The sequence below is a fragment of the Zootoca vivipara genome, chromosome 2 (assembly GCF_963506605.1).
Source record: "Zootoca vivipara chromosome 2, rZooViv1.1, whole genome shotgun sequence".
Classification (NCBI taxonomy): Eukaryota; Metazoa; Chordata; class Lepidosauria; order Squamata; family Lacertidae; genus Zootoca; species Zootoca vivipara.
In genome coordinates this window covers 45,420,653-45,443,629 of record NC_083277.1, presented here as the reverse complement: position 1 = coordinate 45,443,629, position 22,977 = coordinate 45,420,653, and the positions used below count along the sequence as shown (strand labels likewise).

Below are 22,977 nucleotides of genomic sequence, written 5' to 3'. Positions count from 1 at the left end.
GAAGTTGTCATACACTTCTGGGTCCCTCTGGACCCAGTGCTTCTTAAGGAATTTAACTGGAACTAAGCCCTGTTTTGTGGAAGAAAGGGAGAATATATATATATATATATATATATATATATATATATATATATATATATATTAGAAGCAATAAAGTTAGTGTCTGCAGCCATGTTCATGCTGGCTGCCCTCTAACAAGAAAATGCTTTTGAACATAAGAAGAAAGAAAGGATGCTGCAATGACCAGCTGCAGTGACTAGTATCTCCCCGAGTGGGCCCTCTTTTGTCCATGATGGCGCAGATGTTGCTCCCATCATCATCTGCCAACTTCCTGAGATCCAGCCCCAGCTGCGCTGCAGCAGACTGTGGATGTACCTAAAAGCAACTGGGCAAGTACTTGTGAGGGCAAAGGACGGAATCAGCAGGTTTATATAAATCCCCTTGGCTTCTAGGAGCACCAAGTAGCATCAAGCCTTAAAGGGCACCAGAGGACAAAAACCTTCTGAACACAGAGGGAAAAAAGAGAATTTTGATATTTGACTATAAAAACACAAAATTTTAAAATGCAGCTAAACTTTCTAAAGTTAACTTTCCAATCTTTTCACTTACAGTACACCATCTTGAAAAATACATTTGACCCTATTTCACAAAGATTGCAACCTTTACAAAAACATTTTTAACTTGCTACCAATTTGACAGCCTACTCCCTCAATTTGCCCCCACATTGCTGCTAAGTACTGAGGTGTTGAAGCCTACTCATAGCACTTTAACTGTCATATATATATAAATATATATATATAGTTTAAGCGCATGTAAATTCTTGGTTAATTTATGAATTTTCTGCCAAAGGATACATCAGTGGCCACCAGCTTAGATGCCTTTAATAGCTGATTAAAACTTAGTGCAATCCTAAGAGCAGAAGATCTGGCCAAAGGCCTGTCTAGGCTAGCATCCTGTTCTCACAGTGGCCAACCAAATGCCCATGACCACAAGCAGGGCCTGGACACAACAGGTCTCTCCCCACTTTCTGGTTCCCAGCAACTGATATTCAAAGGGTGGGCCTACTCAGAAGTAACTCCCTATTCATCAGATATAATCTGTACAGTCCTATATAGTTTGGGCCAGGTTTGACTAAATAGCTGTGTTAGTGGGAGCCAGCGCAGTAAGTCCCACTAGTGTAATGGGACTTTCCACACGTCTCACTTCTGTCCCCGTTTCCTCCTCAATACTGCTTGGGAAGGTCAGGAGATCCGCCCAGAACACCCAGCAGGGAGGAGGAGCGAGGAGATTGTTCCATCAAGCAAGCAGAAACACTTGGGCTGATGGAACCATTGCCTTAGTGTGACATTGAATTCCACACTTTATATTCCTGCCATATAAAAATAAAAAAAAACCAGGGAGATCAGTTCCCTAATCTGACTTTGCACTTCTTTTCCCTAAATTGTAGCTATGCTTAGCTGTGACAGCAAAACATTCTTTAGCTCTTTAAGGGGCTTGTGTCATTGTCTGTGCTAAAACCCCAGGTGGCATCAGGGTTTCACTGATATTTGCCCACAGTTAACAGACAAGAGTGTTTATTTGAGGAGTAGTATAAACAAATTCAAAGTAAACTGAAGTGTGGGATCAATGTAAGAACTACTAATCTCCGAAACCTATTCCCGGTCAGTTAATACCTCTGCTTCCTTCCCACCCACTTCCTCTCTTGCAACAGTCCTCTGACATAAATTCCAAACATCACTCCAACTGTCATTCTATTCTCTCTTCCGTTTCCACCCCCCACTTACCCTTAATCTTCCATTCTCCAAGTGATCTCCACCCTCTGACCCCAAACATGGTCAACTCGCTTATTTTTTGCATAACCTCTCGCAGGCAACAGCCCACTTCACTGTGTACATTTATTCCTTCCTTTCCAAATGCAGCCAAGATATTGCTGTTTTGTTTTTGTTTCGCCCCTGAATGTTCGGTTTGCTTGTTTTTCCTAAACGGGCCAGTTGTTTGCTAATAGATTTTTTTCTTTTTTGTTCATAACACACAGCGCTAAAGCATTCTGAAGCAACGCTTCAGAAAAGCTACAGCATCTCAGTCCTTCAGAGGCAACTTCTAAAAATACCCAGTAAATACTTCTGTAGGAGTGCACCAATTAGCAGCCCTACCAAAAAAAAAAAAAAGATTTTTCATGGAAATACACATCAGCTGCTCCTAATGGAGAAAACAGAGCCTCTCACACCTAGAGTCAAATGCACAGCCTTTACAAGTCACCCAGCAATTAGTTCACTGAACCAGGGCTTTTTCCCCATTAGCATTTCAGCTAGATAAAATGGTGGCAAAGTGGAAAATGTTGAGCCTTTGAAAAGTGGGGTGATGTGCAGTGTGTGTGTGTGTAGCATTTAAATCTTCTGAAAACAACCATGCCAGAAAATATATAAATATATCAATACTCAGCATCTACAGCTCTGAAGGCCAAACTAGATTAACATTCCTCAGCATTGGAAGCTACTTTATGCCATCAAACGATTTATCCATCTAGTCCTGAATTATCCACTGTCGAGGGTCTTAAGCAAAAATTGTTTACACCATCATCTGCTTAGCTGGTCCTTTAAAACTGCAAATACTAAGGACTGGACTTTGGGCTTATTGTATGTGATGCATATAGGTTCAGCCACTGAGCTATGGCCCTGCTCCTAAAATCTTTCTCCTAATATCTCCTTATATGCTTTGGTTAAAAGTAGCTATGGTTGGGATGGTTGGGAAAGGCTGGGGCTCTTGTCTTACCCACCTCCTCTCTTCTGCTAATAGAAGCTTTGGGACACAATTTCCATTGGAAAATCCATTGGAGTGGGGGGAGATAAATTCCTCCTGCCAAGCTCCAGCTCTCAAATACAAATCACACCTGTTCCATGGCTGCTTTGACCAAAGGGGAAAAAACCACGACATTGCCAATCTCCCACATCACATTGAGTTTGGCCCTTTAATAATAATAATAATAATTTATTATTTATACCCCGCCCATCTGGCCGGGTGTCCCTCGCCACTCTGGGCGGCTTCCAACACACATCAAAACACATTAAAATATCACAGACTAAAAACTTCCCTAAACAGCATTAAAAAAATGCATCTCTTTTACTTGAACAGACTGGATGTTAAATGCAAAACATTTTCTTTAGGTTCTTGTTTGCATTTGCCCCACATGCTCAACAGCCATTGCCTCAAGAGGTAATGGAAAGAAGAGCAGTTTCTGAGCACTTGGCAAGGAAAAAGCTTTCGGTTTGTCAAGGGCAGATATGGGCCCTCTCTATCTGGCTCTTAAAACTCTTCCTGCCCTGGTCCTCAAGTGTCTTTGCCTGAGTGGGATGCATCCTCGAGCTCTGATCATGCCTCTTGCTTCCCTGGAAGGATGGAGGGGCATGTGAGGCTGTATAAGAACTAGCCTACTTTACAAAGGTAAAAATCACACTTGTTGCTCCACCCACTTTTGCCTTTAGCCCTGCCCACCCCGGAATGTGTCCCTTGAGGTGAAAAAGGTTCCACACTCCTGGTCAAGAGGAACTTGGCTAGAAAAGGGAAGTGCCTGACTTTCAATATAAGAAGTCCAGTTCAGTCTTTTCACAACAGCACCGCCTGTAGGTCCAGAGAGGGATGTCCTGCAGTGAATGAATGTGCAGCCAACTCGTCCATAACATGAGGCTATTTCACACAGGTAGGTAGCTGTGTTGGTCTCCCATAGTCGGAATTTTTTTAAAAAAAAATCCTTCCAGTAGCACCTTAAGGAATTTTTTAATTTTGTTTCAGCTATTTCACACGGCAGCCTTAAATTTCAGTGGCACAACAGTGTGGTGAAAATCAGAACGGAAGGAGGGAGGATAGAGACCTTGAAAAACAATGTGTTACAATGACACTTCATTTGTTGTCTTCCAATTTCATTTGTTATATAATGCATTACAAGGCTTCTTCAGACTGCACTTACTCTGCAAATGCCTCTTTACTGCCTTGCTGTTTAAAATAATTGATGTGTTCAGGATGAAGAAGATTTGATTCTGTCTAATTCATTACAAAACAAATGTCCTTTAAGTGATGCACAAAGCTGTCACCCCATTTGTCAGCTTCAAGGCATGTCACATAATACACTGGACCCATGGCTGTTAAGTCATTCAATGAATATAGATTTCAATTCAAAAACCTACTATATGGCCCAAAAGAGTTAGGCGTTTTTGATTAATGGCCCATAGGCTTGCCCTACCATTAGGGAAAATGAGGTTCCACCTCAAGCAATGAAGTAGGGGCAGCGTTTGCAGCAAAAGGCAATTGTCCAGACTCCTGTAGGCACCTCCGACTATTTCTGTCCACCAGAACCACCACCATCTCCCAGGGAATCACTTTAACAGATTGGAGAACTGGGCCCAAACTAACAAAATGCATTTCAATAGGGACAAATGTAAGGCTCAGCATTTAGGCAGGAAGAACCAGCTGCGCAGATATAAGATGGGGGACACTTGGCTTACCAGTAGTAGGTGAGAAAAGGATCTATGGCTCTTGGTGGACCACAAGCTTAACGTGAGTCAACAGTGTGATGCAGCAGCAAAAGAAAAAGCTAATGCAATTCTAGGTTGCATGAACAGATGCTCCAGGCACCACTGGCACCTGGCCCCCAAAATATTGCACAGATGGAAATATGGCCCATGGACTGAGGTTTCCCCACCGCTGGTTTAATGCGATATACAAACCAGGGCAAAGCATGGACTCAACCCCAGACATGCCTTTCCATAACACATGGATGGAGCCACAGGAGAATGACAGAATGGGTCCAGGAAGTGTGTCCCTGCTCTTCCCCTCAGGTCCCTGAAACTGAGTGAGGGTGAACTCCCAGGTAGGGCTATAGTAAAACAGTCTGTGCTCCACAGAGATTAGCACAGAATAGAGACAGAGACGTAGCTAGGTGATCTTGCGCCCCTGGCAGAACTGTCCAGATTGCGCCCCCTAGGGAATGTGGCACAGAAAAAATTAGGGGAAAACAGGGGCCCCGCATATCATATAAAGACCCTCTATTTAAAACCTTTTCTTATGGGGCAATAATTGATATTTTAATTAATGAACATATTTATGTAAATATTTTTAGCAGCTTTTGCGCCCCCTCCTTGCCTACACCCCTGGCGGGGGCCTTCCTCACCACCCCCTAGCTATGGCCCTGAATAGAGATTCTGAGATTTTAGTGAAACAGACTCTTGCAGGCCAAGTATTTGCTGCTTTATATATTTTATTTGTGTTTAAATTGAAAACAACTGTCCTGCTTAGTAAACAAAATGGTACAAATTCCAGAAATGTAAATATGGACTGCATATTCATCTAATCTCAGCACTTCATTACATGCAGGTGTCTAAAATTAAAAGCAAGCTCTTAATCCTTTTGACGAAGTGCCCTAGGATATAATCACTGTGTAATTAGCTTTTTAAGTGTATGTAAAACCCCTCAAAACTCAAAAATTGATTAAGTAGTCACTAGACTTTGTACCAAATGTACCATTTCCTGTGTTTTTTTTACAGGTACATCACACTGGTTTAAAGCTAGCGATAAACTATACAGTAATTAATTGAATTTGCTGTGGTCTATCCTGCACTTTTTTTAAAAGCCAAGCTAATGCTTACACTAGAATCTGCTATCAAAAGTAATTTTAAAAAAATACCTCACCACCACCATGTGAAATGAGAAGTTTTCATTTATTTGTTTATTATTTTGTTCATGTTGATTATGCACTGCCCAATGACAAAAGGTTCTCTGGGATTTTAATGGGTCTACTCCGAGTATGATTTAGTTGGCTATCCCCAATATAATACAATAAAAAGACAAGAATATAAAATGCAGCATTAGAACTTCAGGTAAGATCAGGAGCAGAACAGAGAGCAAAGAATAAAAATCAACAAAGCTAAAACAGAGTTGAAAGTAACATTTAAAAAAAGCAGTGCATAGCTGCCAAGTTATCCCTTTTTTTAAGGGAAATTCCCTTAAGGGAAATTCCCTTAGGATTCCTCGCGGGAAAAGGGAAAACTTGGCAGCTATGAAGCAGTGGCACCCCATTTACAAAGACCCTTTCACTTTTAGCCACCTGCCAGCTCAGTGGGCTGAGACATTTCAATAAAGGCCTCAGATGAAGACCTCAGGTCTGAGCAAGGACATATGGGCTTGCAATACATAGCTCATTTGTGTTGTTGTATGTCAAATAGAAATGGGACACTCACATCCACGCCCCAGTCACAGATTTGATCCTAAGGAGGGTGCTAAACGCTGGAGAGTTGCCACTGCAGCCATTCACACTGTTGTGGTTGTTGGCATCCATCTGTCTTAAGAGGCAATGGAGTGTGCCTCTGCGGATGAAGTCAAACCACTGTGTTAGCATCACCTCCCCGTATAGGGCAGGTGCGACGAAAGACCCTTGCTTCCGTCTTATTTATTCTACCTCTCCTGTTATTAACAGAACTAATAGGGATGGTCTGGGGTAAGCCGAGCCTCTCCCGCCCCCTATTGCTCCCCTTAGCCTTTCTGTATTCCCTCATGCACTCGAGGGTTTTGTTCTATTTCCTCATTTTTATACAAAAGAGAGTCCTCTTCCAGCACAACCGTGGCCAGGTACCTATTAAAGTTCAGGGCTGTATCTGAGACTATCCCTTGTGTCCACAGTATAGGGAGTTCGGCCTCTAAGAATCCCTTTCTGTAAAAGCTTGCCCCTTCCCTGAGGTAACTTTATGACACCCTGGGTCTGTCTGCCTGCCTCGCCCTCTTGGTGCACCCCCAAAGATACAAACTAACAGTTCCACTCTTGAAGGAAATGTTGTCCTTTTAATGGGTGTCCTCATGAATGAATTTCATGTACCTTGGCTGGAAAATAACACAGACGATTTTCTGATTGGCACTTTAACACTGGAAATTTTATTTCTCAAGAACGTAATGGTTGCTTTAGCAAGCATGTCAAACCTGCAGCCCTCCAGATGTTTTGGACTACAATTCCCATCTCCCCCAACCACTGGTCCTGCTAGCTAGGGAACATGGGAGTTGTAGGCCAAAACATCTGGAGGGCCGCAGGTTTGACATGCCTGCTTTAAGGTATTCCTGTTGTACAAGCTTAGTTTCAATGGTAATAACCTTGTTATTCATGTACTAGATAACCTAACAACTACCTAACCTAAACCTACTCTCCTAGATCTTCTTTACAACCACCCTCACACTCACACTCCCCAGCACCCTCTCAACTGACCAAATGGCTGTCCCTTCTCTTTAAACATTCAACCATTCGCTATAACAAACAGCGTAAAAACGTCACAGCAGGCATAGGCAAACTCGGCCCTCTAGATGTTTTGGGACTACAACTCCCATCATCCCTGACCATTGGTCCTGTTAGCTAGGGATGATGGGAGTTGTAGTCCCAAAACATCTGGAGGGCCGAGTTTGCCTATGCCTGGTGTAGGGTTTACTCCTTAGCCTTTTTTTAATCTCCCAAAGAAATCACACAAGGCAGCAAAGGTTTAGGACCAGATTTTTCTTGACCACTGGACCCACTATTGGTCTCGTCCACTCAATCTGCTAGAGCCTGTCTTTGCATGCAGGGCAAGTCCCTAACTCACTGAGCGTTTGAGACCCACCGCCTCACCTGGTTTAGCCGGCCAGTCAAAGGCGGTCCCGGGATGTGGCCGCTATCACATGCTGGCAGCTTCTGGGAGCCACAAGTGAAAGCTGAGTGCAGGATAGGAATCAAAAGTGGACAAACTATCCCAGAAGGAGCCCGACCTGTCCCCCACCAGATGTACTACTCCATCCCTAACACCCCATACACCCCACCATTCACACTAACCACATTTTTGAAAAGCAATTCCACCAGGAAAAAATGGGGGCCTAATAGGGAAAACAATGTGCAGTTCCAAGGATGGCTACTAGAAAATAGGAATGGCTGGTGGAACTTAGCAGTAGGGTTCCTGCTTTGCAATCAGCAGGTCCCAGATTTCATCCTTGGCATCTCTAGTTAAAAGGATCAGGCAGCAGCTAATGAGAGAGACCTGTGCCTGAGACGCTGGAAAGTAGCTGCCACTCACAGCAGGCAACAGATGGAGGAAAAAAGTCAGACCTGGTACAAAGCAGCTAAAGTGGTACTGCTGATGCCAAGATGACCCCCAAGGAGATCCCCAACAGCTTAAGAACTGTTAAGAGAGCTCCCTGTGCTGTGTAGACCAGAGTCTGCAGGCTAGGGATTTCCCATAAAATGTTGCAGCGCATGAACACATATGCCTCCCTTGAAGTACTTTCCTGTGCTGCAGCACAAGGCTGTGCTGAGCAAAGCAGTGCCCAGGATTGGCCTATGAGTCAGAATCGGCCATCCGTCAAAGCAGGAGCTGAATTGAATGTAATTTATTTGCATTATCTCCTCCGACCCTCTCAGCCTGAGTGTTATTGCAACATGCACCTGCCATTTTAACTGCTCGCCCTCTTCCAGCTACTAGCAGCAAAAAAAGCAGCAGTAATAAATTCAAAAACAAAGAGTGGAATATCCGACAATAAAAACAATTGCTATTATGGGGTAGCTTATAGAGCTCAGCTCCCTGCTGCTCTAAATAAATCTCCAGAAAAATTGCAGACTGTGCCTACACTCTTTATAAACAAAACCTCCCACAACAAGTAAATAAACAACAAATAAACAAAACCTCCCACAACAAGTAAAACGACTCCATTAAAAACCCTAAAATAGGAGTGGGGGACACACTGCCTTCATGGGCAGCCTTCCAGGGGCTAGAAGCCAGAGGTAATGGGTGGCCAGAGACAAAGAAGTGGGCAGGGCAAGGAAGGGGCCTCTGGTTTTTGGATAGGGGCTGCATTTCAGTCACACAGGTCAGCGGTTCCTACATACAAATCTCTCCATCTGGGCAAGCAGCAGGGACACATTCCTGCCAAGCAAATTCACTTCAGGATGGTGTGGAGCAGAACTGGTGAGGTATTTGGACTAGGAAAAGTGCTAAAGACCAGTTAATAAGGCTTGGCAGGATGGAATTGGCCCAAGATTCCCCACCAATGCCCTCAATGGAAATGAAGCTGTCAAAGGTTCGTGCGGCTACTCTTGAGTAACGACGCTCCACACCTGCTTGTCTTTAAGGTGTTTTTATTGTGCATCCTATTTACAGTGCAAAGAGTCTGGAAAACATGTCTGCTTAGTCCGAGTCAGAACCTCGCAATGGCTTCTTTCTGTTTCGCGCCCAACATAACAGCTTGGGAACCCCAAAGCGCCTCCCTCTCGCCCTACGGGGTGCCGTGCGCCTCAATTCAGGCATCGGGGGGGGGAGGGCCGTCCTTCTGACTGCTCTCCCGTCATTTCCTCCCCAGATGCTTCCTTCTCTACTCGGTGTTGAGGCTCTCTCATGCTGTCCGAGCCTCTTCCCTGCCTCTCTGCTTCCTGATTCCTGTAATCTGATCCGCTACTGGACTTGCTGCTCTGAGAGGAACTCGACCTGATGAGGGGGGGGGCTGTTCTCTATAAGCCCTCCCCCTTACAGAAGGCATTGCCCTACTGTTGTTATCACTCAGGGGCACTAAAGACTGGCCTGCCTCCTTAGCCAAGAATGGAAGAAGAGGCAAATAACATTAGTTTTTTTAAAAAAAAAAAAAGTTGGGGTCATAGAATCCTAGAGTTAGAAGAGACCATGAGGGCAGGAATATTTTGCCCAACACGGGGCTCAAACCCATGACCCTGTCTCATGCTCTACCAACTGAGCTATCCTACATTCCCTCATAAGCAGTCTTCTGGTGGCTGGAAGCCAGAGACAAAAAATGGTGAGAACAACAGATGCTCTCCTTACCTTTGTAGAGTCAGCTACATTCCACTCACAAAAAGGTTTCCATACACCTCTCTGAGAGGCATTGCCAGAGCTCAAGGACACATTCCAGCCACGCAAAAGCATGAAAAAATGTTTATGAAATAGAATGGCCTGAGGAGAGTTCCACAGGCTGGGCAGAGGGTTGCATTCAGCCCAGGAGGGTGAGGTACCGTGTCTCTCCTTTAATTATTCTGAAGAGACAACCAGTTGGCTGGTTAGTGCTCCTGTAGGACAGATAAGCATGGTCTTCTTCTTCTTTGGCGATCACTCGTAGCCGAGTAAGATTGTCTTCCATAAACACGGTTTTAACAAGTGACTGTGGAGGCCAATTCTGGACCTACACGTCCTTCCACAGTGGGGACATTGGTTCCCGGGTGGGAGTTGATCATGGTGTGGATTTGCCAAGTGTGCCTTCCTCTTAGCATGTTTCTCCCTTGCGTTCTGAGTTCGAGTGTCTTCAAAGTCCATGACTGTTCTCCAAGGCTGTTCTCCAACTGGAGGACTCGCAGGCCAGTGTTTCCCAGTTGTTGGTGTTTATACTACATTTTTAAAGATTTGCCTTGAGACAGTCTTTAAACCTCTTTTGTTGACCACAAGCATTACACTTTCCATTTTAAAGTTTGGAATAGAGTAGTTGCTTTGGGAGCGGCCGCCGAGACGACATAACACATTGGCTCCCAGTATGTTTCCGAGCACATTTCAAAGTGTTGGTGCTGACTGTTAAAGCCCTAAATGGCCTTGGTCCAGTATACCAGACAGATATCAACAAAAGTTTGCCCCCCCCCCAAAAAAGAATCTATCCAACTTTGCTCTGCCAGATTTTGTATTCCCTACATCATAGTAAAGCAAAAGTGAAATGCTGCATCAGATTTTGATTTCCTCCCACATTGAATGGACTTTGCATCCCATGAATTGGGTGTGCCCATGTCCCAGGGAAAGCAGAACCTGATGTGTATGCAAGCATCAGACGACAAAAGGTAATAAGGCTGCACTTTCTGTTACTACATCCAAATCAGAGTCACTGACCAGTTCGAATTACATAGCCCCAATGTATACATTATCAGGACTATAGCTTCATACTGGGTTCCGTGTTGCATTTTCCCAAAGAAGACTGCATCACGTGGGTGGTATATATTAAGTCAAACCAGTGAATCATGACATGTAGACAAAGACTAGAGGCACGATGCCAAGAATGATCAAATGTTGTCATTTTGAACTGTGTTTTTTGGGCGGAGAACAGAGGCATTTTAGCACTATCTGAATGGAGCCCATACAGTCAAACAATGTATATGATAAAGGGTTTGTATGAACACCAGAGGTGTCAGTCATTTGCCGCTGTCTAGTACAGGGGTCCACAGACCACAAGAATTGGTTCATACCCTGATTTGGCAGTTCAGCAAACACCCCACCTCTGTCCAAGGTACTTTGTAGACCAGGCATGTCAAACCTGCGGCCCTCCAGATGTTTTGAACTACAATTCTCATCTTCCCCAACCACTGGTCCTGCTAGCTAGGGATCATGGGAATTGTAGGCCAAAACATCTGGAGGGCCGCAGGTTTGACATGCCTGTTGTAGATTGTTCAATGTGTTAGGAGTTTTGGTCTCGCAAAGCTGCATTACCCAGTACCCGGGACTACCTTACCTGCAGAAGCCTCGGTTGTCATACGCCATGTTACTACCATCATCAAATACTGGCTTATTCTTTATCTTTTTGTTATTGTTGTTATTTCTGCCTTTAAAACCAAAGTAAGCCGCTTGCATGTTTTCCAGTTCTTCACTTCTGAGCTGGTACCAGAGTTGCATATCCCTGTAAAAATAGACACAGAGAAAAGGATGGCAATAAACATGGGCAACAGCAGTGTCATTAGCCAGGCAGGTGACTGAGCAAAAAAAGGGTTTCAGTAGCACAGGCAAAGAGCAAAGCAGAGAAAAGTTTCAAAGGAAGGACACCCAAATATGAAGAGCACCCATGAAAAGAGACCACGTGACATCAACAGGCAGAATATGGAGCCAGGGAAAATAAATAGGAAATAGTATTACATCTGTAGGGGATACTTTCCATTTTTCATTTTTACTGCCATTCCTCTTTTTCTGCTGCTGCTTTAGAAAGTATACATCCATCATGTATAGACGTGTGGGACTATGAATGAGTGACGGGGACAGGGAGCTTTTCATGCTCCTTGAGGTCTTGGTAGCTTTTGACACCATCAGTCACACTATCAGGACTTCTGGAGCAGCTGTGCAGTTTGGACGTGGGTAGTTTTATTGTATTTGCAATTGTAGCAAACAACTAATAAATCTGGAAAATAACAATACATATTATTAAATAATACCAGGATGGGTAGAGGTGCCATTTGGGAAGCAGGAAGTGTTTAACATATGGTAAGAGCTTGTTGTTCCATCCCAGCTCCTGCCAATCTAGCAGTTCGAAAGCATACCAGTGCGAGCAGATAAATAGGTGCCGCTGTGGCGGGAAGGCAAACGGCGTTTCTGTGCGCTCTGATTTCCATCACGGTGTTCTGTTATGCCAGAAGCGCTTTAGTCATGCTGGCCACATGACCTGGAAAGCTGTCTGTGGACAAACACTGGCAACCCTCAGCCTGAAAGCGAGACGAGTGCCACAACTCCATAGTCACATTTGACTAGACTTAATCGTCCAGGGGTCCTTTACCTTTTACCTTTTAAGAGATTGAACATGACAATGGCTGGGAGCAGAGCAAGTTGCCACATGCATTAACAAAGTGCCATTGCAGGCAGACAGATGGGGCAACTTCCACCAGAGTTCCAATGGCCCCATTTAGATTACTTTTAGAAACTTTTACTGCTGTTTTCTGCAATAAACGCAGGAAAATTGCCATCACAAGACAAACTTCTGATTTTGAAGCAAAACAGTGTTTTGTTTTGTTTTGTTTTTACCTTTGGCATGCAGACTAAACCCACCCCCGAAAAAAGATCTTCATGTGTGTGAGGGGGTTACTTGTAGTGGATAAGGATGGGAAGGATCCAGCAGAGTACTAAGGATCCTTAGTATCTAATCCACTAAATGCTTGCATAAACAAGAATTTGGCATTTTGGGAAAGTCCAATACAATTCTCAGGAGATGTAAGAACAAATGACAGATGTCAAAAACCCTTCAATTATATAATATGGAAGCACTAGTATTTCAGCTCAGAAATTAAAGTATAATTGCCATTATCTGCCTTCCTGAACAGCACTTATACAAACAAGCTGTGCTGCTGTCACTGGCTGTTTCCAGCTGAAAAAATAATTTAATTGGTTTCATGGCTTTCCTTCTTTTACATTAAAGCATTGACGACCCACCTGTTGCCCTCTCGCCACAGGCCACAGACCTATATTTGCAGGACATAATACTGATTAACTTCCTCCTCATACATAATAGTTAAATCTTTAACAAAAGGGACACATCTCTCACCCCTCCATGGTTCAGTCAGGTGATAGAATTAAAAGTCTGTTCTTTTTCTTGGTAATATTTGTGAGTTCTTTGCTTCTGCCCTGTCTACATTATTTAAAAATCAAGGTTTGTTTGTGGCCTTTGTACGACCGTCACAAATAGCATTGGATTGTTAGCATTTTCGGACCACAGCCCAGAAACTTGGAGATTATAAGAAGCTGGGCTACACATTACATTTGCCGGCTAGAGATGCCACTGTCTTCCCCTCCCCATCTACAAAAATTGTATAAAGAAATTACACTCCACCCTTCTTGAAGAATCTCACACCCCTCCTCTTTCCCAGGCCATACCCCTAAACTTTGAGCCCCTCCTTGGGTATTCCTGCCTGGCTAGAATGTGTTATTGAGCTCTGATAATGGCTTCTCCTTGCCTGGATGGAGGATAGAGAGGGGTTTGAGAGTAATTTGGCATATATTGCTCCACCCGCTCTTTCTTCTGGTCCTGCCTACCACTTGCATGTGGCCCCCAGAAGGTTGCTTAGAAGGGACTGTGGCCCTCAGGCTGTAAAAGGCTTTCCGTCCCCGCTAAAGAAGTTTCTTCTGAAATTATTCGTATTATAAATTAAATTTGTTACTCACTTCGTCTTGCCCAGGGCAACTCATCTTTCCCTTTTGTAAGTTCCTCAAGAAAAATTGTGTGTGTGTTTAGGGTTGTCATATGTCCTCTTTTTCCAGGACACATCCTCTTTTTCATAGGTAGAGTCGTCATACCAATCCATAGTCAAAAGTAGAAGTCGGCAAATGTGTCCCCTTTTTTGTTCTTCAAAATATGGCAACCCTAGTAGAAACTACTGTATAAAGGGAAAGTATACATTTGTTGGTCCTGCCACTTTTGTCTCTGGCCCTGCCCACCACCTGTGTGTGGCCTCCAGAAGGGAATGTATGAGGCCCTCCGTCTGAAAAGGGCCCCCTGGCCTAGTCTACAATTTGTTACTGCAGGACTCAGCTGCTACTACATCAGGGCTCAGAACCATTCTGGGGAAATGAAAATGGTGGTGGTTATTGCAGTAGTTTGCCATGCACGTCTCTTCCCAGTGCCAGGCTGAGTACTGCTGCTCTCCAAATATATATATATATATATATATATATATATATATATATATATATATATATATTATATTAAAGGGAAGTCAGTGGCCAGCCTCAGCTGCAGTGGGAGCCCAACATTGGCTTCCCTAAGCCCAGTCCTAATGTCAGGCCTGCTCTGTTCCACTGACCCTGCCTACGATTGTTTGGCATGGTGTTTGGCATTGTTTCCAAGGCGGCAGCAGGAGAGGAATGGCTGCTGATATAGTAGGGAGTGATGCACAGATTGGACGAATTGTGGCTTCCTTGAGGTATGCTGCCTCTCCCTAGACATAGCAAACACTGGGGTGTTGCTATCAATCTAGTGATTCATAGCATCACTAGAATCAAGCTGAGAAGCTGTCAAAATCAAACAATGCTTTAAACACTTGTTTCGTTTAGTCATTTAGTCGTGTCCGACTCTTCATGAACACTTGTTTTGTTACCAGTTATTTCAGAGCCAAAAATGATGTGCAATGAGCTAGCACATAACTGGCTTTCTTCCCCTCAGCAAAGTACACCCCCAAATTTTCAGACACCGTTGCATGGGAAACCAAGGGAATCTTCCATTTTGCACTTCCATGCTACATCAACAACAACATTGCAGAGGGTTGGACTAGATGCCCTCGGGGCCCCTTCCAACTCTACAATTCTATGAACAACAAGTACTGTACAGCAAAAGTCTCAAAGAAAATCAGCAGTAGAAGAACAATAGCATGCTGTCTCTCGTATAGCTGAGCCTTCAAGTTACCTCTCTTAAACCTTTTCCCTGAAACGACTTTCCCTGTCAAACATGACATACCTTTGAGCTCTTCTTCTCTCACTTTTCTTAACACACTTGATAAGACAGCAGGTTAAAAAAGCCATCGACATCAGCAGAATAATGGCGCAGCTCACAATGGAGGCAATGACGGCAACTTTAAATCCAAAGGTTTCGTATTTGGATATGGCTGCAATACAGCAAACACAGTAAGAGATTGACATCCGACCTGATATCTACCTCCTTTGTATTCCTGCTAATGAACCCCTCACTTTAGTATGTGCTGACAAGTGGAGTGTTTTGGCTTCGGTTCAACCTAGGAGCATCTCAAAGCAGACTATTTAAAAGCATCCTATTTATAAGTGAGCAATGAAATACTCTCATGTAACTTGGCACAGTAATTAATCCTGCAGAGAAGAAGAACGGAAAAAGGAGGGAGGGGGGAGCACTCTGTCTATATGCACAGCTTGTGGCACAAGCCTGGCGCCAGGGACTGGCATTGTCAGGCACCCTGCCCAGAACCATGTTTCAATAAGCGTCCCATCGCCAATTCCTGGAGTCTCCTGGTTGTGCTGCTGTCCTTCTTCCTGCTGCCAAGTGTTCACCTTCCCTCTCCAAGAAAGCAAAGAGCATGTACTTAGTCTTCTTCCTCTAGAAGGCAGTGCTGATTGGGCCCAAGGGGAACAGCCAACCAATCAGCAACAGCGGCAAGAAGAGGAAGTTAAAGTACTCAGCGAGGAGGGCACTGATAGCATATTTTCCAATATAGCCCATCAAATTCAGAACCGACATGGCCAGGGCTGGCCCAAGACATTTTGCTGCCTGAGGCAAAAGGCAAAATGCTTTCCATGAACAGAAGTTGACTGGACTGGCAGATCGGGTTCTCTATTCATGGAGAGCACGTGTTGCGGTAGGGTTAACAGGACATCCCCTGGGGTTGCTGGGCAGATTAGTAAACTGGCCACAGGGTGATTGGACAGTTTGTTGCTGGGGGGGGGGAGTCATGTTGCAAGTTAATGAGTGATAGCGATAGTGGGTATAAATTCTTTGTGGGCAAGTTTTGGTTTCACTTTTGCTAGTGCAACGGATCTCCCGCCCTCCCACCCTCTTTAAGGGTCTTCCTGCAATTGATATTGCTATGCCTGTCATGGGGTCGCCTGCTTTGGGGCAGGGGCCTGGTAGGAATTTTGTCCATTTGGCTGATTGGCTGTTGCCATTTGGTATTTGCCTACTGCGTAGCAAATCGTCACAACTTGTAAGGTTGGCGGTTAGGCATTGGATAAAAATTGGTTGGTGGAGGGGTATGGAAAGGCTGGGCCTACCCCTCAAAATTGCTGCTGCTTATAGGGGTATTCCGTTAAAGGAATCATGGGGCTCGACGGGCTCTCGTCTGTACCCCTGCAAGGGGCTAGGGCAGGCACCCCCAAACTTCGGCCCTCCATATGTTTTGGACTACAATTCCCATCATCCCTGACCACTGGTCCTGTTAGCTAGGGATCATGGGAGTTGTAGGCCAAAACATCTGGAGGGCCGCAGTTTGGGGATGCCTGGGCTAGGGCCTCGCAAGAGCCTCAGGGAACATTCGGGGAGAGGTGAAGGGCCTGACACACGGCTCCATCCTCTCTCAGGGGGTGTTTACCTACTGACTTCCCTAGACGGCTAGGAATGTCAGATCTGTCCCAGGGCGGGGGACAGATGGATGAACCAATGCCTAAGCAACCACTCACATTTGGTTGTATTTTAAATAAAGTTGTGGCCAAAATATTGCCAAAAACCTTAAACTTAAATTGCTGTGTGATGTGTGAATTATTGGGGGGGGGGGTGTCCTGTGACCTCGACACGCAACTGAATCTTACCTTGGCACTGGTGATGGGATAGCACCCCCTATACACCTGAAGCTGCAAGTCTGCGTGGGCAGCTCATGACAGGCATACATCTCTGCCTTCTGACGTAGCAGAATGGACAGGTGGCTCAGGAGAAGCAGGCAGCTGCCACTGCTGCCCCACAGGACCTGCTGTCTAAAGCAGTTGCCTCATTTGGCCTAATGGGAGGGCCGGCTCTGGGCGCTCCTGTGGCACACCAATCCAAACACAGCCTACCGGTTAGGTCTTTGCAGCCTGTTCAGTGCTAGACTGTTTCTTTATTCTTTCAGTCCTAGGGAGGGTGGTGGTGGGGACACTAGGATGTTTATGAAGCCCTTGGTCGGACACCACATAAGTGGGTCACATGCTGTACAGTCTTGAATCAATACAATGCATGCATTTGAATTTTTAAAGGAATGACATTAACAAATCCTAGAGCTACCCAAAAAATGGGGGGGGGGTTTGATGGGATGCAAACCTTTAAAGAAGTTAATGGTTAGGACAGCTCTTTAATTTAAATGAATACTTCACCTGGCAGCTGATAATTATCGGGTTATGTTTATGGATAACAGTGTCAGGGTTCATCTTCCCGGCAAGCAAAGCTATAACGCTGCCCAGGGTCACATTTTTTCAAGTCTAAGGCGGTGCAAGAGATTTTCCCTCATCAATGCAATATTGGTAGACAGACACACTTGTGATGCTTCAGCACACCGAAGAATAGGGAGCAGGAAGGAGCAAGGGGTAAATAATAAGAAAAGTGAAACTCCTAATATTAGAAAGGAACATATATAACACGGCTAGCTGTGAGGCACAGACAGGTAAGCAGCAGTCATTGTCTGCTGTGCCATCCTTTGCAGAAATGACAACCTGAACAAAGGCACATATCAGTCTTTGACAAACAAAAGGAGGATGGCAGGGTGTGTGCTTAGTCCAAGTGTAGGGATGGGACAGGCAGTTTCACATATTACATTAAGGTAGAATAATTCCTAGGGCTGTTTCTTTCTGTTAGCTTGGATCTAGGTAGGCATCAGGCACATGTGAATAATCTTTGGTTCTGCTATATCACCTGCTGCATCCGCTAAAGTCAGCACACCAAACTAGGCACCCTTGATAGCTTGTACTAGGGTGGCCCGGTGTCCTCCCTCTGAAGGGCTATCAGATGAGAATCTTCTATTTGATGGGCTTTCCACTCCGGCTGTGGTTTGAAGTTCAAGAACCATAAGAAGGGAGATCCAGGGCCATGAACATATTGGCCATCAATAGTGATATCAGACTGAGCAGCCCACAATCTACAGATACACCGGAATGCAAAGAAAAGGAGGAAAAGAACTGAGTATAATGTGCGCATATTGATTTACTTGAATAATTGGATGTCAAGACTTTAACACGGGGCTCAGATATTTAGGTAATATCTTATTAAGACACCTTCCAAAGATGGCTTTTATACTCTTTAGAGTAGCTGTTGCTGCCAGCGTCTTGCTGTGATTGGAAACACAATTAACCAGGAATGCACCACTGTGGCTCAGCTTTGCAAGCAAATTTCAGATGAGTGGGCAAGCCACACAGTCCCTTGTCATTTTAAAATTAGATATGGATGCACTTCCAGTCTATTTAGGATTGATAGCAACTTGCTGAAATCCCATGGCTTGGCTGCAGCCTCTTTTCCCCCAGTTGGACCATTACCACTGATGTAATAAATAAGAAAAAGCACAGAGTGAAAAGGGGCTAATATTGTTGCCATTTAAGGCCCATTGTCAACGTGACAGCCTCTTCTTTCTGCTATCTACCGGCAGTAGCCTAATTGCGCTTTACAGAACTATCCATATTTTTAGGAGATGAATCAATTTTTTTTTCAAAAGCCTAGCATTAAATTAAAGAGAGAGAGAGAGAGAGAGAGAGAGAGAGAGAGAGAGAGAGAGAGAGAGAGAGAGAGAGAGAGAGAGCTATTCACAGACAAGTTATATAAAAAAATCAGCCTTATTGGTCAGACCTGCAGTTTTCTGAGAAAAGGTACAGAACACGTCTCACAGTTGCAAAAATGAAACATGTACAGTGGTATCTCGGGTTACAAACGCTTCAGGTCACAGACGCTTCAGGTTACAGACTCCGCTAACCCAGAAATAGTACCTCAGGTGAAGAAGAAGAAGAAGAAGAAGAAGAAGAAGAAGAAGAAGAAGAAGAAGAAGAAGAAGAAGAAGAAGAAGAAGAAGAAGAGGAGGAGGAAAGAAGAAGAAGAAGAGGAGGAGGAGGAGGAGTTTGGATTTGATATCCCGCTTTATCACTACCCGAAGGAGTCTCAAAGCGGCTAACAATCTCCTTTCCCTTCCTCCCCCACAACAAACACTCTGTGAGGTGAGTGGGGCTGAGAGACTTCAAAGAAGTGTGACTAGCCCAAGGTCACCCAGCAGCTGCATGTGGAGGAGCGGAGACGCGAACCCGGCTTCCCAGATTACGAGTCTACTGCTCTTAACCACTACACCACACTGGCTCTTTGAACTTTGCTTCAGGATGAGAACAGAAATCGTGGCCCGGTGGCGCGGCGGCAGCGGGAGGCCCCATTAGCTAAAGTGGTACCACAGGTTAAGAACAGTTTCAGGTTAAGAACGGACCTTTGGAACGAATTAAGTTCTTAACCAGAGGTCCCACTGTACAAGGGTAAGCATTTATATCCCTCACAAAGCTCTCCAAAAGCCTTTCTTTGATGGTAGCTGGTGATATCAGAATGTGACTCAAGTATTCTTGCATAGGGTAGTAACAATCATTCATTGTCCCCCGACACATCCATCATCACCAGCTTCGCCAGTGTCATGGATCAAGTCTGAAGAGATAAGGTAAAAGAACTGTCCAATTCAGTTGGGGGGGAAATACTTACGTTTACAAGAGGGAATGTCTGCTGTCCACTGTGTGCTGTTTCCTTTCCAAATGCATGTGACAACACCTTGTCCAATCAGCTGGTGTTCTGCAGAACACTGGAATGTTATTACTGTGCCAACGGTGGTGCCATTGCCATGGATTATCTGTGATGTGCCAAGGTGAGGTGGGAATATTCGGCTGCATTGTCCTATTAAAAGGAGAGAGTAAACAGCTGCTATGCTTTTATCCACGTGCTTTTATCTTCAGCAGACGGGGAACATCTTTGGCATTAGCCCATTCCCATATTACCAACAGATTAAAATGGCCATTAATATCTGGTGCAGAACAGTGAAGACACATATGTGTACTATAATCCCAAAATCCCTGCATTCAGATCAACTCAATAGCACACACACGTGTACACACACACACAAACACTGGGCGAGGCTAGCCTCTCAGCCTCAGTTTCCCATTTGCAATAGGGAGATAATGTGCTGCCCTACATTACAGAGCTGGCAATAAAGATTACTCGGATGATGCACAGAACTGCTTTACATGCTTGAAATGTGCTCCATAAATGCTAAGTAGTAGCATTAGAATATCAGAGATGAGGGAGAAGATTTACTCGCTCTCGATCTCAGCTGCGAAAAGCAAACAAGCTAACTGGATTGTAAGTGCATAGCTGTCAGACTCTGACAGTCTCAAAAAGATAAATGGTGGTCCCTCTCTTCTTCAGCAAGAAGCCTGGTCCCATATCTCATGCTGAAACCAAAGCCAGGTACATTAAGCCAAGGATTTCCATATCTAAATTAAAGCTTTATTCTTAGAAGCATGTTCAGAGACAAAGCAATTTATAAACACTTCACATTGCCGTATGTATGTTAAGGCTAAAAAGTATACTGGCATGCTTTCCATTGACTAATTAAATAAACAACCAAACAATACATGCGCTACAAGCATCTAGTCTTAAACATACCACTACAGTATGATTATGGCTGCAATCCTATGCACGGTTTCCTGGGAATAATCTTCATGTCCATACCGGCATATGTTTCTGAGAAAACGTGCATAGGATTATGTTGTCATTCAGTTTAATTGAATGCAGTGCTCAGTATAAATACTAAATTGTATAACCACAGCATTTATTTCAAAGGTTTTAGCAGTATTGCAGCATTTTCTTCTATTCTGGGGTTCACTTGAATAGCAATCTCTTTCATTCTGTACATATTAGGCTCGTTTTTATGGAGACTAGGGTGCTCAAGTCTCCAGTTGCAACAGCAGCATCTTGATCACCAGCAAAATAAAAATGAAAGACTGGTACAGGAAAACCATTAGGAGTGTTAGACCTGACGGTTGCTCAATTACATCCAACTCATTTCCCGGTTCAAAATAAGTCATGATCTTCTCGTTCCCTTTAATTAGAGGACACCTATCAGTAAAATTGATCACGGCAGTGCAGCGCATTCAAAATGAAGATACCATTAGAAGCGTTCTGCTCCCATGAGCAGTTTTACACCAACACTGCCAGCCAGCCCCAAAAGAGCAGCCACTGCAACAATCCACCCCTTACTCTATGTCCTTGGCATCACTAGTAAGTACACTGTTGGCAGCAGTCACGGCCATTACTTCAGCTGGAGAAACCCAGGATGGAATTTATCACTACATCAAATCTCCCACTACAGCTGTTTACTACCGTATACTACTGAAAGAAGAAGAAAAGGCAGTTAAAGAGGGTAGCTACAACAAATGGGATCAACCAGTTTTTGAAAGGAAATCTTATGAATTTTGATGGAACTTGATCCTGTGTTCAATTCAAGCTACATTGTTGTTGTTGTTTAGTCATTTAGTCATGTCTGACTCTTCGCGACCCCATGGACCATAGCACGCCAGGCACTCCTGTCTTCCACTGCCTCCTGCAGTTTGGTCAGACTCATGTTCGTAGCTTCGAGAACACTGTCCAACCATCTCATCCTCTGTCGTCCCCTTCTCCTTGTGCCCTCCATCTTTCCCAACATCAGGGTCTTTTCCAGGGAGTCTTCTCTTCTCATGAGGTGGCCAAAGTATTAGAGCCTCAGCTTCAGGATCTGTCCTTCCAGTGAGCACTCAGGGCTGATTTCCTGAGCTACCGGTACATTATATAATATATATTGGGGGGCGGGATGGGACAGGTGTACACATAATGTGAGGTCCCACAAGAGTTGTAGGGTCGTGTCTGTGCAGGTTTCTGTCTGTGTAGGTTTCTTCAAGATGAAGAAGTCCACAGCCCAAGGAGGAGGAGTCTCCAATCACAGGTGGGGTGGTATCAGTGAGGATAGTGGTGACAAGAGATATGATCTCTGATGAAAGAAGCAAGATCAGCCGTCACATAGCAATCCAAATACTCAAAAGGGGGGGCAAAGTGTGAGTCTAAGACACGCTGGAAACGAAGAGGAATTAAGAATATTCTTCTACGTCAGATGCTCAGAAGCTGTTCAGACTGAAGAACTGAGAAGCCATCATGGATGTCAAGAATCAGACCTGCTGGCTCCAAACCAACAAAAGCTTCATAAAACGGCCACACACATTTCCCTTTGTTAGCCTACATCTGACAGGAGTGGGGTGGGAGCCACTCAGGGTGGCCGGTTCTGAAGAGAACCTCGCTCTCTGCACTCTCATTTTCTGTAATGTGAATGCACAACCAGGCTGAGTAGGACAAAGTACTATATGGACTAGTCCTAACAAAGAAAGCTTTATTGATTTGAGGAATGGGGAGTAAACAGAGGGGAAATGGGGAAATCAGATGGGTGGACAAAAAGAAATTAAAAGATTCCAACTGTTTTTCCTAGGGCTGATTGCTGTGCAGAAAATCTTGAATAGTACTGATTTAGATAAACGTAGACACACACTCATCACAACATATTAAAGTGACTTGTCAAATGGCAAATTAATGTCCGGAAAATGATGTCCATGAGGTGGCATGCTTGATTTTTTTATCTGTTGTCATTTACCTGCAGTCGTATTTGTAGAGTAATTAAAAAGTATTGAGCTTGTGGGCTTTTCTTCCTGAGCCGTGTATTTTCAAACATTACCTTCTCCTGATCCCTTCAAAGAGCGCTTAGGACTAGTCAGTCGATGGCCCATT

At 44.4% G+C, this 22,977-nt stretch overlaps 1 protein-coding gene across 1 annotated transcript in view; it reads right to left on the bottom strand.

Moving 5' to 3' along the window:
- Window positions 1-22,977, bottom strand: part of SUSD3 (sushi domain containing 3) — a 55,104-nt gene that overhangs the window by 7,384 nt on the left and 24,743 nt on the right. Inside the window, exons 2-4 of the mRNA XM_035106317.2 lie at window positions 19,876-20,064; window positions 15,184-15,331; window positions 11,488-11,652 (exon numbers count right to left, since the gene is read on the bottom strand). Coding sequence (XP_034962208.2) covers window positions 11,488-11,652; window positions 15,184-15,331; window positions 19,876-20,064 — 502 coding nt within the window. The remainder of the gene's footprint in view (window positions 1-11,487; window positions 11,653-15,183; window positions 15,332-19,875; window positions 20,065-22,977) is intronic.